This window comes from Bombina bombina, chromosome 4 (assembly GCF_027579735.1).
Source record: "Bombina bombina isolate aBomBom1 chromosome 4, aBomBom1.pri, whole genome shotgun sequence".
In the NCBI taxonomy this organism is placed as follows: Eukaryota; Metazoa; Chordata; class Amphibia; order Anura; family Bombinatoridae; genus Bombina; species Bombina bombina.
Genome location: NC_069502.1, coordinates 847,571,830 through 847,584,750, shown reverse-complemented (window position 1 = coordinate 847,584,750; position 12,921 = coordinate 847,571,830). Strand labels below are relative to the sequence as shown.

The 12,921-nt window shown below is 37.5% G+C and overlaps 1 protein-coding gene across 1 annotated transcript in view; it reads left to right on the top strand.

The window, feature by feature from the left end:
• LOC128657974 (uncharacterized) overlaps nt 1-12,921 on the top strand; it is a 285,898-nt gene that overhangs the window by 10,482 nt on the left and 262,495 nt on the right. Inside the window, exon 3 of the mRNA XM_053712413.1 lies at nt 7,186-7,293. Within this exon, the coding sequence (XP_053568388.1) occupies nt 7,186-7,293 (108 nt within the window). The remainder of the gene's footprint in view (nt 1-7,185; nt 7,294-12,921) is intronic.

The window sequence follows — 12,921 nt, the reverse complement described above, 5'->3', positions numbered from 1 at the left end:
GTCTCCTTGCAAAGAAAGGTGGCTATATTGGTCACTGATTTGTTTTTGTTTTGTTTTTGAATATCAGAAATGTATATTTGTGAATGTTGAGATGTTATATTGGTTTCACTGGTAAAAATAAATAATTGAAATGGGTATATATTTGTTTTTTGTTAAGTTGCCTAATAATTATGCACAGTAATAGTCACCTGCACACACAGATATCCCCCTAAATAGCTTTAACTAAAAACTACTTCCAAAACTATTCAGCTTTGATATTAATTAGTTTTTTGGGTTCATTGAGAACATGGTTGTTGTTCAATAATAAAATTAATCCTCAAAAATACAACTTGCCTAATAATTCTGCACTCCCTGTAGGGAAACAGGTAGAACACTTTTCCTTTAGGTTTGCTCTGTAACCTTTCTTATATCACTCATGTAAAACCTCACAGCACGCTGGTATAGACACCTACATGCATGGTTTAATAACACATTTACTATTCAGGAGGATTCATCAAGGGACTTCCCTCTAGTTAGTTAGTTAGCTATCTAGTTAGTTAGTTAGTTAAAGGATCATTACATAATCAAAAAATAAGTTAGTTTAACTTTAAAATGGGAAGTAGATTTTTTTTAAATTTTAGTTAAATTTCCCTCCCCCTTGTATCATGTGACAGCCATCAGCTAATCAGAAAATGCATATACCTCTATCTATGCTTAGTAGGAGTTAATGCCTCAGATACTATGTATATAAAAAGACTGCACATTTAGACATTGGAAGTGAATTGAAAACTTGTTTAAAATTGTTTACTTTATCTGAATCATGAAAGTTTAATTTTGATTTTAGTGTTGCTTTAAGGTGGATCAAGGAGATAGATGAATACAAAATGACTACAATAATTACAGCTGCTGGTTTATTTCGACCCAAAATCTGGTCCCTATTAACCCTTAAAAGGACATACAACCCAAATTTCTTATTTCCTGATATAGAAAAATCATGCGATTTTATACAACTTTCTAATTTACTTCTATTGTCTAATTTGCTTAATTCACATGATATCTTTGCTGAAAAGCATATCTAGATAGGCTCAGTAGCTGCTGATTGGTGGCTGCACATAGATACCTCATGTGATTGGCTCACTCACGTGCATTGCTATTTCTTCAACAAAAGGCTATCTAAAGAATGAAGCAAATTAGATAATTAAGTAAATTGGAATGTTGTATTCTCTATCTGAATCATGAAAAAAAATGTTGGGTTTAGTGTCCCTTTAAGGTGAAAAAAAGTCAGGGAGTAGGAGAAAAGAAACAGCATCGGCTAAAAGTGAATGTAAATTTTCATGAATTAGTTCCCGGTTTTTAAAAATACTATTAAAAACAGGGGCACTTTCATTCATGAAAGTTTACATCGCAGCATTTTTTTACAAATATTTACCTTTCTCTTGTCAAGGTATAAGTAAAGATTGTGTATATGTGTGTGTATATGTATATATATTGATCCTATGTTTGGCTAGTCAGTGGCAGGTGATTCACTCATTCAGAGGAATTGACTTCACTCATGCTTACATCTTCAGCTCTTCCCCAACTTGGTATGCAGGGCTATTCTGAACACACAAGTGAGGACGATGGAGCATTTGGTGTACTTAATTAAAACAACCATTCCAGAGAAAAAAAAACAGATTACTTCAAAGATAATCATCTGTATATTCTATATATTTCACATCTGTTTCCAAGGATATCCCACTGAGGCGTGAATTTAAAATCCCTATCAGATGATCGCTGACCCCTATTTCTACTCTGAAGCCATCTATATTGCATCTCATAAATTCTGAAGATAACAGTTCTATTTTAATATAAAACAAACATCTCTTGAAATATAATGAGATGGATATATGGAAGTCACTTTTATGTGATATGACCATAAAATATTGACATCTGATATTAAAGTATAAATTTTCTGTTAGGCTAAATGAAATATAAATGCTAATAAGAGAATGCTACTAATGCAATAAATTATAATATGTTTAATAGGGAAAATTAAATTAACAATATACTTATTTTTATATAATAAAATGTTAGATACATGATGTTTCATATCAAAATGATCAGAGAGGTGATATAATACTGCCCCATCTGTGATTGATATTGTGAGGGATTCATGCAAGAAATTATGGCAGTTATTACATATTTTAAAGAAATAATCTCTTTTACTGTTAGAAATGTTCAGGTGAATCTGTTTGTATGCGTCTGCTGCCACCCGAGGGCCAAAACCCAGTATAGCAGTTAAGAGACTTGACTGTTTAAAGGATGTGTTTCCATAGCGACAATATATACTGCACCAATGAGAGCTCTCCCCAGCATTAGCCAATGAGAAGGGGCAAGCACAAGGGCGTGAACGAAACAGGTCATCAATGATTATATAAAAGGAGTAGTCAATGCAGAAAGGAGGACAGTTTTTTTTGTGACTTGCTGAGACTAAGAATTGATTTTGGCTGCGATACCTGGGAACACTTTTTCACTGAGCAAGAAGCTGAAAACTTACCTTGATATGCAATAACTTTTCTTCAAATGAAATGACCTAAAGACCGCTACAAATTGGTTCAAATTGGTGAAGTATAATTGTTCTAATTTTTAAAAACTTGAAACAAAGGTTATTGGTAAGAACATAGTCAATTTGTATTTAATAGATTTAAAGAGCAGTGTATATTTTAGCTTATATTCAGTCTGTATATTGTTAAACATATATCCTTGATGCTAAATTGTTTTATCTGTGCAAATATAGAGTTATAACTCAGAGTTTGATTGTTGGCACAAATAATATATATATAACTTCTAGTGTTTAAATTAGAGTATATAGACTGTCCTATTGTTTACTAAACACTGTTAGAATTGTATTGTTTGGATGTTAGTAGTTAAAGATCTTAAGTCTCATTGTGTTTAACTGGGTGAAATTTCTTTTGTGGATAAGGTAAAGTTGTATGAACTCTGTATAGCATATTTGAATAGTTTTTTTTAAACGCGTATAATATTGACTCATATTTTAATTCTTACAAATATATATATATATATATATATATATATCAATGTGTTCATAGATATTTACTAATAACAAAGAATTCAGATATTTATATTAATTTCATTGTCTTGGTATATGCATATTTGATGGTGGGTTTAGTTTAAAGAAAGATTGTTAAATATATACAGTTATAACCCTGCCATATACTCACATATTATTTGGAGAGTACTGCTAAGATTCTTATAAATATACTGACACTCTTGAGCAAAGCCGGATCGCCAGTCCCCCGTCTGCTTCTCCTGCTGTACTTACACAGCAATGACGAAACGGGCTTCATCTAATCACAGCGTGGCCTCACAAGATGGACACTCTGGGGAGGGGAGCCATGATTGGAGGAAGCCGATTTCGTCATTGGTGACGTAAGTACAGAGGAACTGCGGGCGGGGAATCGGCGTTCCGGCTTTGCTCAAGAGAAAGGTATTTTTAAAAATACACTGCAATGTAAACTTTCATAAATGAAAGTGCACCTGTTTTTATTAATAGTATTTTTAAAAAACGGGCACTAATTCATGAAATTTTACATTCACTTTAAGCTACATTTACGGCTAGATTTAGAGTTTTGCGCTAGAAGGGGTGCGTTAGCTACGCGTGTTTTTTTCCCCCGCACCTTTTAAACAACGCTGGTATTTAGAGTTCTCTGAAGGGCTGCGTTAGGCTCCAAAAAGGGAGCGTAGAGCATAATTTACCCCCACTTCAACTCTAAATACCAGCGTTGCTTACGGACGCGGCCAGCTTAAAAAAACGTGCTCGTGCACGATTCCCCCATAGGAAACAATGGGGCAGTTTGAGCTGAAAAAAACCTAACACCTGCTAAAAAGCAGCGTTCAGCTCCTAACGCAGCCCCATTGTTTCCTATGGGGAAACACTCTCTAAGTCTGCACCTAACACCCTAACATGTACCCCAAGTCTAAACACCCCTAACCTTACACTTATTAACCCCTAATCTGACGCCCCCGCTATCGCTGACCCCTGCATTACACTATTAACCCCTAATCTGCCGCTCCGGACACCGCCGCAACCTACATTATAGCTATGTACCCCTAATCTGCTGCCCCTAACATCGCCGACCCCTATATTATATTTATTAACCCCTAATCTGCCGCCCCCAACGTTGCCGCTACCTTATCTACACTTATTAACCCCTAATCTGCCGACCAGACCTTGCCGCTACTCTAATAAATGTATTAACCCCTAAAGCTAAGTCTAACCCTAACACCCCCTTAGTTTAAATATAATTTAAATCTAACGAAATAAAATAAATCTTATTAAATAAATTAATCCTATTTAAAGCTAAATACTTACCTGTAAAATAAACCCTAATATAGCTACACTATAAATAATAATTACATTGTAGCTATTTTAGGATTTATATTTATTTTACAGGCAACTTTGTATTTATTTTAACTAGGTACAATAGCTATTAAATAGTCATTTACTATTTAATAGCTACCTAGTTAAAATAATTACAAAATTACCTGTAAAATAAATCCTAACCTAAGTTACAATTAAACCTAACACTACACTATCAATAAATTAATTAACTAAACTACCTACAATTATCTACAATTAAATCAACTAAATTACAAAACAAACAAACACTAAATTACAAAAAATAAAAAAAGATTACAAGAATTTTAAGCCCCCGAAAAAAATAACAAAGCCCCCCAAAATAAAAAATGCCCTACCCTATTCTAAAAAAAAAGTTCAAAGCTCTTTTACCTTACCAGCCCTTAAAAGGGCCTTTTGCGGGGCATGCCCCAAAGTCATCAGCTCTTTTGCATTAAAAAAAAAAAAAAAAATACCCCCCCCCAACATTACAACCCACCACCCACATACCCCTAATCTAACCCAAACCCCCCTTAAAAAAACCTAACACTAAGCCCATGAAGATCTTCCTACCATATCTTCACCATGCCCGGTATCACCGATCCGTCCAGAAGAGGCTCCGAAGTCTTCATCCTATCCGGCAAGAAGAGATCCAGAAGAGGCTCCGAAGTCTTCATCCTATCCAGCAAGAAGAGGACATCCGGACCGGTAGACATCTTCATCCAGGCGGCGTCTTCTATCTTCATCCGACGAGGAGTGGCTCCATCTTCAAGACCTCCGGCGCTGAACATCCTCTTCTCTCGACGACTAGACGACGAATGAAGGTTCCTTTAAGTGACGTCATCCAAGATGGCGTCCCTCGAATTCCGATTGGCTGATAGGATTCTATCAGCCAATCAGAATTAAGGTAGGAAAAATCTGATTGGCTGATTGAATCAGCCAATCAGATTCAAGTTCAATCGGATTGGCTGATCCAATCAGCCAATCAGATTGAGCTCGTATTCTATTGGCTGTTCCGATCAGCCAATAGAATGCAAGCTCAATCTGATTGGCTGATTGGATCAGCCAATCGGATTGAACTTGAATCTGATTGGCTGATTCAATCAGCCAATCAGATTTTTCCTACCTTAATTTCGATTGGCTGATAGAATCCTATCAGCCTATCGGAATTTGAGGGACGCCATCTTGGATGACGTCACTTAAAGGAACCTTCATTCATCGTCTAGTCGTCGGGAGAAGAGGATGTTCCGCGCCGGAGGTCTTGAAGATGGAGCCGCTCCTCGTCGGATGGATGAAGATGGAAGACGCCGCCTGGATGAAGATGTCTACCGGTTCGGATGTCCTATTCTTGCCGGATAGGATGAAGACTTCGGAGCCTCTTCTGGACCTCTTCTTGCCGGATAGGATGAAGACTTCGGAGCCTCTTCTGGACCTCTTGATCCTCTTGCCGGATAGGATGAAGACTTCGGAGCCTCTTCTGGACGGATCGGTGATACCCGGCGTGGTGAAGATAAGGTAGGAAGATCTTCAGGGGCTTAGTGTTAGGTTTTTTTAAGGGGGGGTTGGGTTAGATTAGGGGTATGTGGGTGGTGGGTTGTAATGTTGGGGGGGGGGTATTGTATGTTTTTTTTAAATGCAAAAGAGCTGATGACTTTTGGGGCATGCCCCCGCAAAAGGCCCTTTTTTTAGGGGGCTTAGAGTAGGTGTAATTAGTTTAAAATTCTTGTAATCTTTTTTTATTTTTTGTAATTTAGTTTAGTTGATTTAATTGTAGATAATTGTAGGTAGTTTAGTTAATTAATTTATTGATAGTGTAGTGTTAGGTTTAATTGTAACTTAGGTTAGGATTTATTTTGCAGGTAATTTTGTAATTATTTTAACTAGGTAGCTATTAAATAGTAAATAACTATTTAATAGCTATTGTACCTGGTTAAAATAAATACAAAGTTGCCTGTAAAATAAATATAAATCCTAAAATAGCTACAAAATAATTATTCGTTATATTGTAGCTATATTAGGGTTTCTTTTACAGGTAAGTATTTAATAAGATTTATTTTATTTCGTTAGATTTAAATTATATTTAACTTAGGGGGGTGTTAGGGTTAGGGTTAGACTTAGCTTTAGGGGTTAATACATTTATTAGAGTAGCGGCCAGGTCCGGTCGGCAGATTAGGGGTTAATAAGTGTAGTTAGGCAGCGGCGACGTTTGGGGGGGGCAGATTAGGGGTTAATAAATATTATGTAGGTGTCGGCGATGTTAGGGGCAGCAGATTAGGGGTACATAGGGATAATGTAGGTGGCGGCGGTGTGCGGTCGGCAGATTAGAGGTTACAAATTTTAATTATAGTGGCGGCGATGTGGGGGACCTCGGTTTAGGGGTGCATAGGTAGTTTATGGGTGTTAGTGTACTTTAGAGCACAGTAGTTAAGAGCTTTATGAACCGGCGTTAGCCCATAAAGCTCTTAACTCCTGACTTTTTTCTGCGGCTGGAGTTTTGTCATTAGAGTTCTAACGCTCACTTCAGCTAAGACTCTAAATACCGGCGTTAGAAAGATCCCATTGAAAAGATAGGATACGCAATTGGTGTAAGGGGATCTGCGGTATGGAAAAGTCGCGGCTGGAAAGTGAGCGTTAGACCCTTTCCTGACTGACTCTAAATACCAGAGGGCGGCCAAAACCAGCGTTAGGACCCCTTAACGCTGGTTTGGACGGCTAACGCAAAACTCTAAATCTAGCCGTTAATTTCTGTTATATAAGTTTGTTACACCCTGTACCGTGTACTATAAGGTAACTTCCTGCTGTAATTACAGGGCGTCTAGAGGAAAACCCGGGCACTGGGCTATTAAATGTGAAGGAAGAGGATGAGACAGATGACATGAATAGTCATCAGACTGAAATACATTGGTCCCTCCCTGCCGGTGAGTAGTAATACGTGAGAATCTGCCGGGGCTGTGCACACAGTTACTTACTGATCTCCCTTGTAGTTTACTGTCTGGTTTATAAGCGCAGATAACACAATGAGTTTAACCCTTGTTTAGTTCATGTTATACTTTTATACTGGAATATAGAGAATCACAACCCAGAGACCTTAAAGGAACAGTAAACACAATGGGCTAGATTACAAGTTGCGCTGTATGTCTTTTCCACGTGCAATATCGTCTTTTACGCAAACAATATTCATTGCGCTGATATTAAAAGTCTTGGAAAATAGCGATTGCGCGCATACAATCCCCTTTTACGCAACAATCCTTACCGCGATCTCAGAGCTGTAGTTAACAGTTTTTCGCAACAAAAAAGATTCACAAAACACTTCAAAAATACATTTCAAAGTACAGTTACACTCATATTAACACTGTCTAATAAAAAATATTTTAAAAATATATTGCACACAAAAGTTATAACGGCTACAAGATATGAGATCGCGGGTGTTAGAAAAAAAAAGTAGATGATGGGATTTTACATTTACATACATACACATACATTGCTAAAAATGTATTTGTGTATATATATATACAGGGAGTGCAGAATTATTATGCAAGTTGTATTTTTGAGGATTAATTTTATTATTGAACAACAACCATGTTCTCAATGAACCCAAAAAACTCATTAATATCAAAGCTGAATAGTTTTGGAAGTAGTTTTTAGTTTGTTTTTAGTTATAGCTATTTTAGGGGGATATCTGTGTGTGCAGGTGACTATTACTGTGCATAATTATTAGGCAGCTTAACAAAAAACAAATATATACCCATTTCAATTATTTATTTTTACCAGTGAAACCAATATAACATCTCAACATTCACAAATATACATTTCTGACATTCAAAAACAAAACAAAAACAAATCAGTGACCAATATAGCCACCTTTCTTTGCAAGGACACTCAAAAGCCTGCCATCCATGGATTCTGTCAGTGTTTTGATCTGTTCACCATCAACATTGCGTGCAGCAGCAACCACAGCCTCCCAGACACTGTTCAGAGAGGTGTACTGTTTTCCCTCCTTGTAAATCTCACATTTGATGATGGACCACAGGTTCTCAATGGGGTTCAGATCAGGTGAACAAGGAGGCCATGTCATTAGATTTTCTTCTTTTATACCCTTTCTTGCCAGCCACGCTGTGGAGTACTTGGACGCGTGTGATGGAGCATTGTCCTGCATGAAAATCATGTTTTTCTTGAAGGATGCAGACTTCTTCCTGTACCACTGCTTGAAGAAGGTGTCTTCCAGAAACTGGCAGTAGGACTGGGACTTGAGCTTGACTCCATCCTCAACCTGAAAAGGCCCCACAAGCTCATCTTTGATGATACCAGCCCAAACCAGTACTCCACCTCCACCTTGCTGGCGTCTGAGTCGGACTGGAGCTCTCTGCCCTTTACCAATCCAGCCACGGGCCCATCCATCTGGCCCATCAAGACTCACTCTCATTTCATCAGTCCATAAAACCTTAGAAAAATCAGTCTTGAGATATTTCTTGGCCCAGTCTTGACGTTTCAGCTTGTGTGTCTTGTTCAGTGGTGGTCGTCTTTCAGCCTTTCTTACCTTGGCCACGTCTCTGAGTATTGCACACCTTGTGCTTTTGGGCACTCCAGTGATGTTGCAGCTCTGAAATATGGCCAAACTGGTGGCAAGTGGCATCTTGGCAGCTGCACGCTTGACTTTTCTCAGTTCATGGGCAGTTATTTTGCGCCTTGGTTTTTCCACACGCTTCTTGCGACCCTGTTGACTATTTTGAATGAAACGCTTGATTGTTCGATGATCACGCTTCAGAAGCTTTGCAATTTTAAGAGTGCAGCATCCCTCTGCAAGATATCTCACTATTTTTGACTTTTCTGAGCCTGTCAAGTCCTTCTTTTGACCCATTTTGCCAAAGCAAAGGAAGTTGCCTAATAATTATGCACACCTGATATAGGGTGTTGATGTCATTAGACCACACCCCTTCTCATTACAGAGATGCACATCACCTAATATGCTTAATTGGTAGTAAGCTTTCGAGCCTATACAGCTTGGAGTAAGACAACATGCATAAAGAGGATGATGTGGTCAAAATACTAATTTGCCTAATAATTCTGCACTCCCTGTATATATATATATATATAGTTATATATCTCCTAGAAACTGAAAGCACTCGCCGGGGCTTAAATATAAAGTGATTTTATTCAACCAATACGATAACGTTTCGGAGATGTTATCTCCGTCCTCAAACCTAATTTTCAATGTAAAAAATAAACAGTTTAAATAACTTACCCCTTCACCATCACCAGCGAGTGAACTGGAATCTCCACAGCGTTGGTCCGGCAGTTGCCATGGCAACCGGAACTCGCCTGCCTAGTAAACAAATATGGTGCAGCAGTTAGAATAACAGAAATATTATCAAGCATATACATATTGATTTAGGCAGCACATTGTAATCTTATTATTCAAAAAATATCCAGCTATACGGGCTAAAATATAGACAAACAATTAATCTAGCATATTTACATAGCTCATATTTACAGTATATCTGAGAGAACTAACCCCCTAGTTACTACACTTGATGTCAATATCAATATGTCTAACCTAGAGGGTGATAATGGAAATAGCCTTTTTCTTAAAGGAGTATGCCCATATTAAAGAATTCTAAAGAAAACAATGCCAATCTAGATAGGCATTGAGACCTCTAGGAGTCAGGGTATTTAGAGTGTAAATCCACTTTTCCTCCTTCTGTAAAAGCAATTTAGCTCTATTACCTCCCCTATTTAACCGAGGCACGTGTTCAATAATAACATAGCGAAGATTCGCAACCGTATGGCCAGCCATGGCAAAATGTCTAGCAACAGGTTCTTCTGACTCCTTTTTTTGGATTGCCAGCCTAATAGCCGCTCTATGGTTGGCCATTCAGGTGCGGAGATCATTTACAGTCTTCCTCACATAGTATAACCCACATGGGCAATGCAATAAATATTCTATGTATTCGGTGGTACACGTTACTCTGTGTGTGTTGGTATACTTTCTGTTAAACGGATGCATAAATGTCTTGGTATTACTCAAGCCATTACAGGTAGTACATCCAAGACATCTGAAACAGCCCAACTTTGGTTGATTGAGCCAAGTGGTATTTTTGTAGCTCTCAACAGGATCCACTCTAATAAGATCATCACGAATGTTATTATTGACCATGTGCCTCGGTTAAATAGGGGAGGTGATGGAGCTAAATTGCTTTTACAGAAGGAGGCGAAGTGGATTTACACTCTAAATACCCTGACTCCTAGAGGTCTCAATGCCTACTTAGATTGGCATTGTCTTCTTTAGGATTCTTTAATATGGGCATACTCCTTTAGGAAATAGGCTATTTCCTTTATCACCCTCTAGGTTAGACATATTGATATTGACATCAAGTGAAGTAACTAGGGGGGGTTAGTTCTCTTAGATATACTGTAAATATGAGCTATGTAAATATGCTAGATTAACTGTTTGTCTTTATTTTAGCCCGTATAGCTGGATATTTTGGTTCCACATGCGTTGCAAGTATGACTTATAAGATGTACAGTGTGCTGCCTAAATCAATATGTATATGCTTGATAATTTTTCTGTCATTCTAATTGCTGCACCATATTTGTTTACTAGGCACGTGAGTTCCAGTTGCCATGGCAACCGCCGGACCTGCACAGTGGTGCGGTGGAGACGGCATGGAGCTTCCGGTTCACTCGCTGGTGATGGTGAAGGGATTAAGTTATTTAAACTGTTTATTTTTTACATTGTAAATTAGGTCTGAGGAAGGAGGTAACAACATCTCCGAAACATTACCGTATTGGGTGAATAAAATCACTTTATATTTAAGCCCCGGCGAGTGCTTCCTGTTTCTTGGATATATGTTTACTCTTTAAATGCACCCCGGGTGGTCACTAACCTGTTAAGTGTGTGCAGAGCTCTTTGGACTGATATATATATATATATATATATGTGTGTGTACATATATATTAATGAATTTATATGTTTATATATGTATTGACAGACATATATGCACATATAAACATATAAATACAGTATGTATATATATATATATATATGTGTGTGTACACATAAATAGACATGTATATATAAGTGCATTAGAGCCCTTTGCCATTAAGCAGAGGAAAACATGATAAAACATATTTTACAATATTCATATTTAAAGTGATGGTCAATCCTAGTGTTTGTGAAATGCTAAGATTGACCATTGGAACAAATAAAGGGGACTTTCATTCATGAAGTATAAAATACTTCATGCTGAAAGCTCCTTTATTTGTTTCAAGCATTCGCTGCACTTAGCAAAACAGTGTTCTGCCATGGGCATTCTGAGAAGCTAAGAGGTGACGTTTCCACCTCTTAGCCCGTAGCCGTGCGGGAAATCCGGTGCCAAGCCGGATTTCACGCACAGCTATTGGCTAAGAGGCGAAAGCGTCACCTCTCAGCAAAACAGCGTTCTGTCGTGGGCTGCCTGAGCAGCTCAGTGCGGTGAACGCTTAAAACAAATAAAGGAGCTTTCAGCATGAAGTATTTTATAGTTCATGACTGAAAGTCCCCTTTATTTGTTCCAATGGTCAATCCTAGCGTTTCACAAACACTAGGATTGACAATCGCTTTGATAACGATTTTAACTATGTATTTACTATAAATATTTCACATTTGCTAATGCGAATATGCTATGTTGTTTTTGCAATGGGTGTTTTATTTTTCTAAAAAAAAAATTCTCCATTGACTTCTATGGGTTTTCTCTGTTGATCTCTATGGGGGAATACATGCACGCAAAAACGCGTTAGTTTATGCGTGGTATTAGGGTTAATGCACGCGCAAAAAAGGTTGTTTTACAACTTGTAATACCTGCACAACCCCAAATGCGCAAAAACCTTAACGCGCGCAGTGTTTTCGCAATTGCGAAAAACATATTTGCCACGCGACTTGTAATCTAGTCTTAAGATTGTAGTGTAAACAGTTAAAGGGACAGTAAACACCAGAATTTTTGTTGTTTTAAAAGATAGATAATCCCTTAATTACCCATTCCCCAGTTTTGCATAACCAACAAAGTTATAATAATAAACTTTTTACCTCTGTAATTACCTTGTATCTAAGGCTCTGCAGACTGCCCCCTTATTTCAGTTCTTTTGACAGACTTGCATTTTAGCCAATCAGTGCTGACTCCACAATAAATTCACGTGCATGAGCTCAATGTTATCTATATGGAACACATGAACTAATACCCTCTAGTGGTAAAAAACTGTCAAAATGCATTTAGATTAGAGGCGGCCTTCAAGGTCTAAGAAATTAGCATATGAACCTCCTAGGTTTAGCTTTCAACTACGAATAGCAAGAGAACAAAGCAAAATTGGTGATAAAAGTAAATTGGAAAGTTGTTTAAAATGACATGTTCTATTTAAATCATGAAAGTGTTTTTTGGACTTGACTGTCCCTTTAATAATGTGTACTAAAAAAATTGCAATATACTGTCTTGATTTATTTCTCCTCATCTCATATAATTTAAATCTGAAAATTGTGGTATTTCCAGTTATCAATATTTAAAAGTGCACACAGC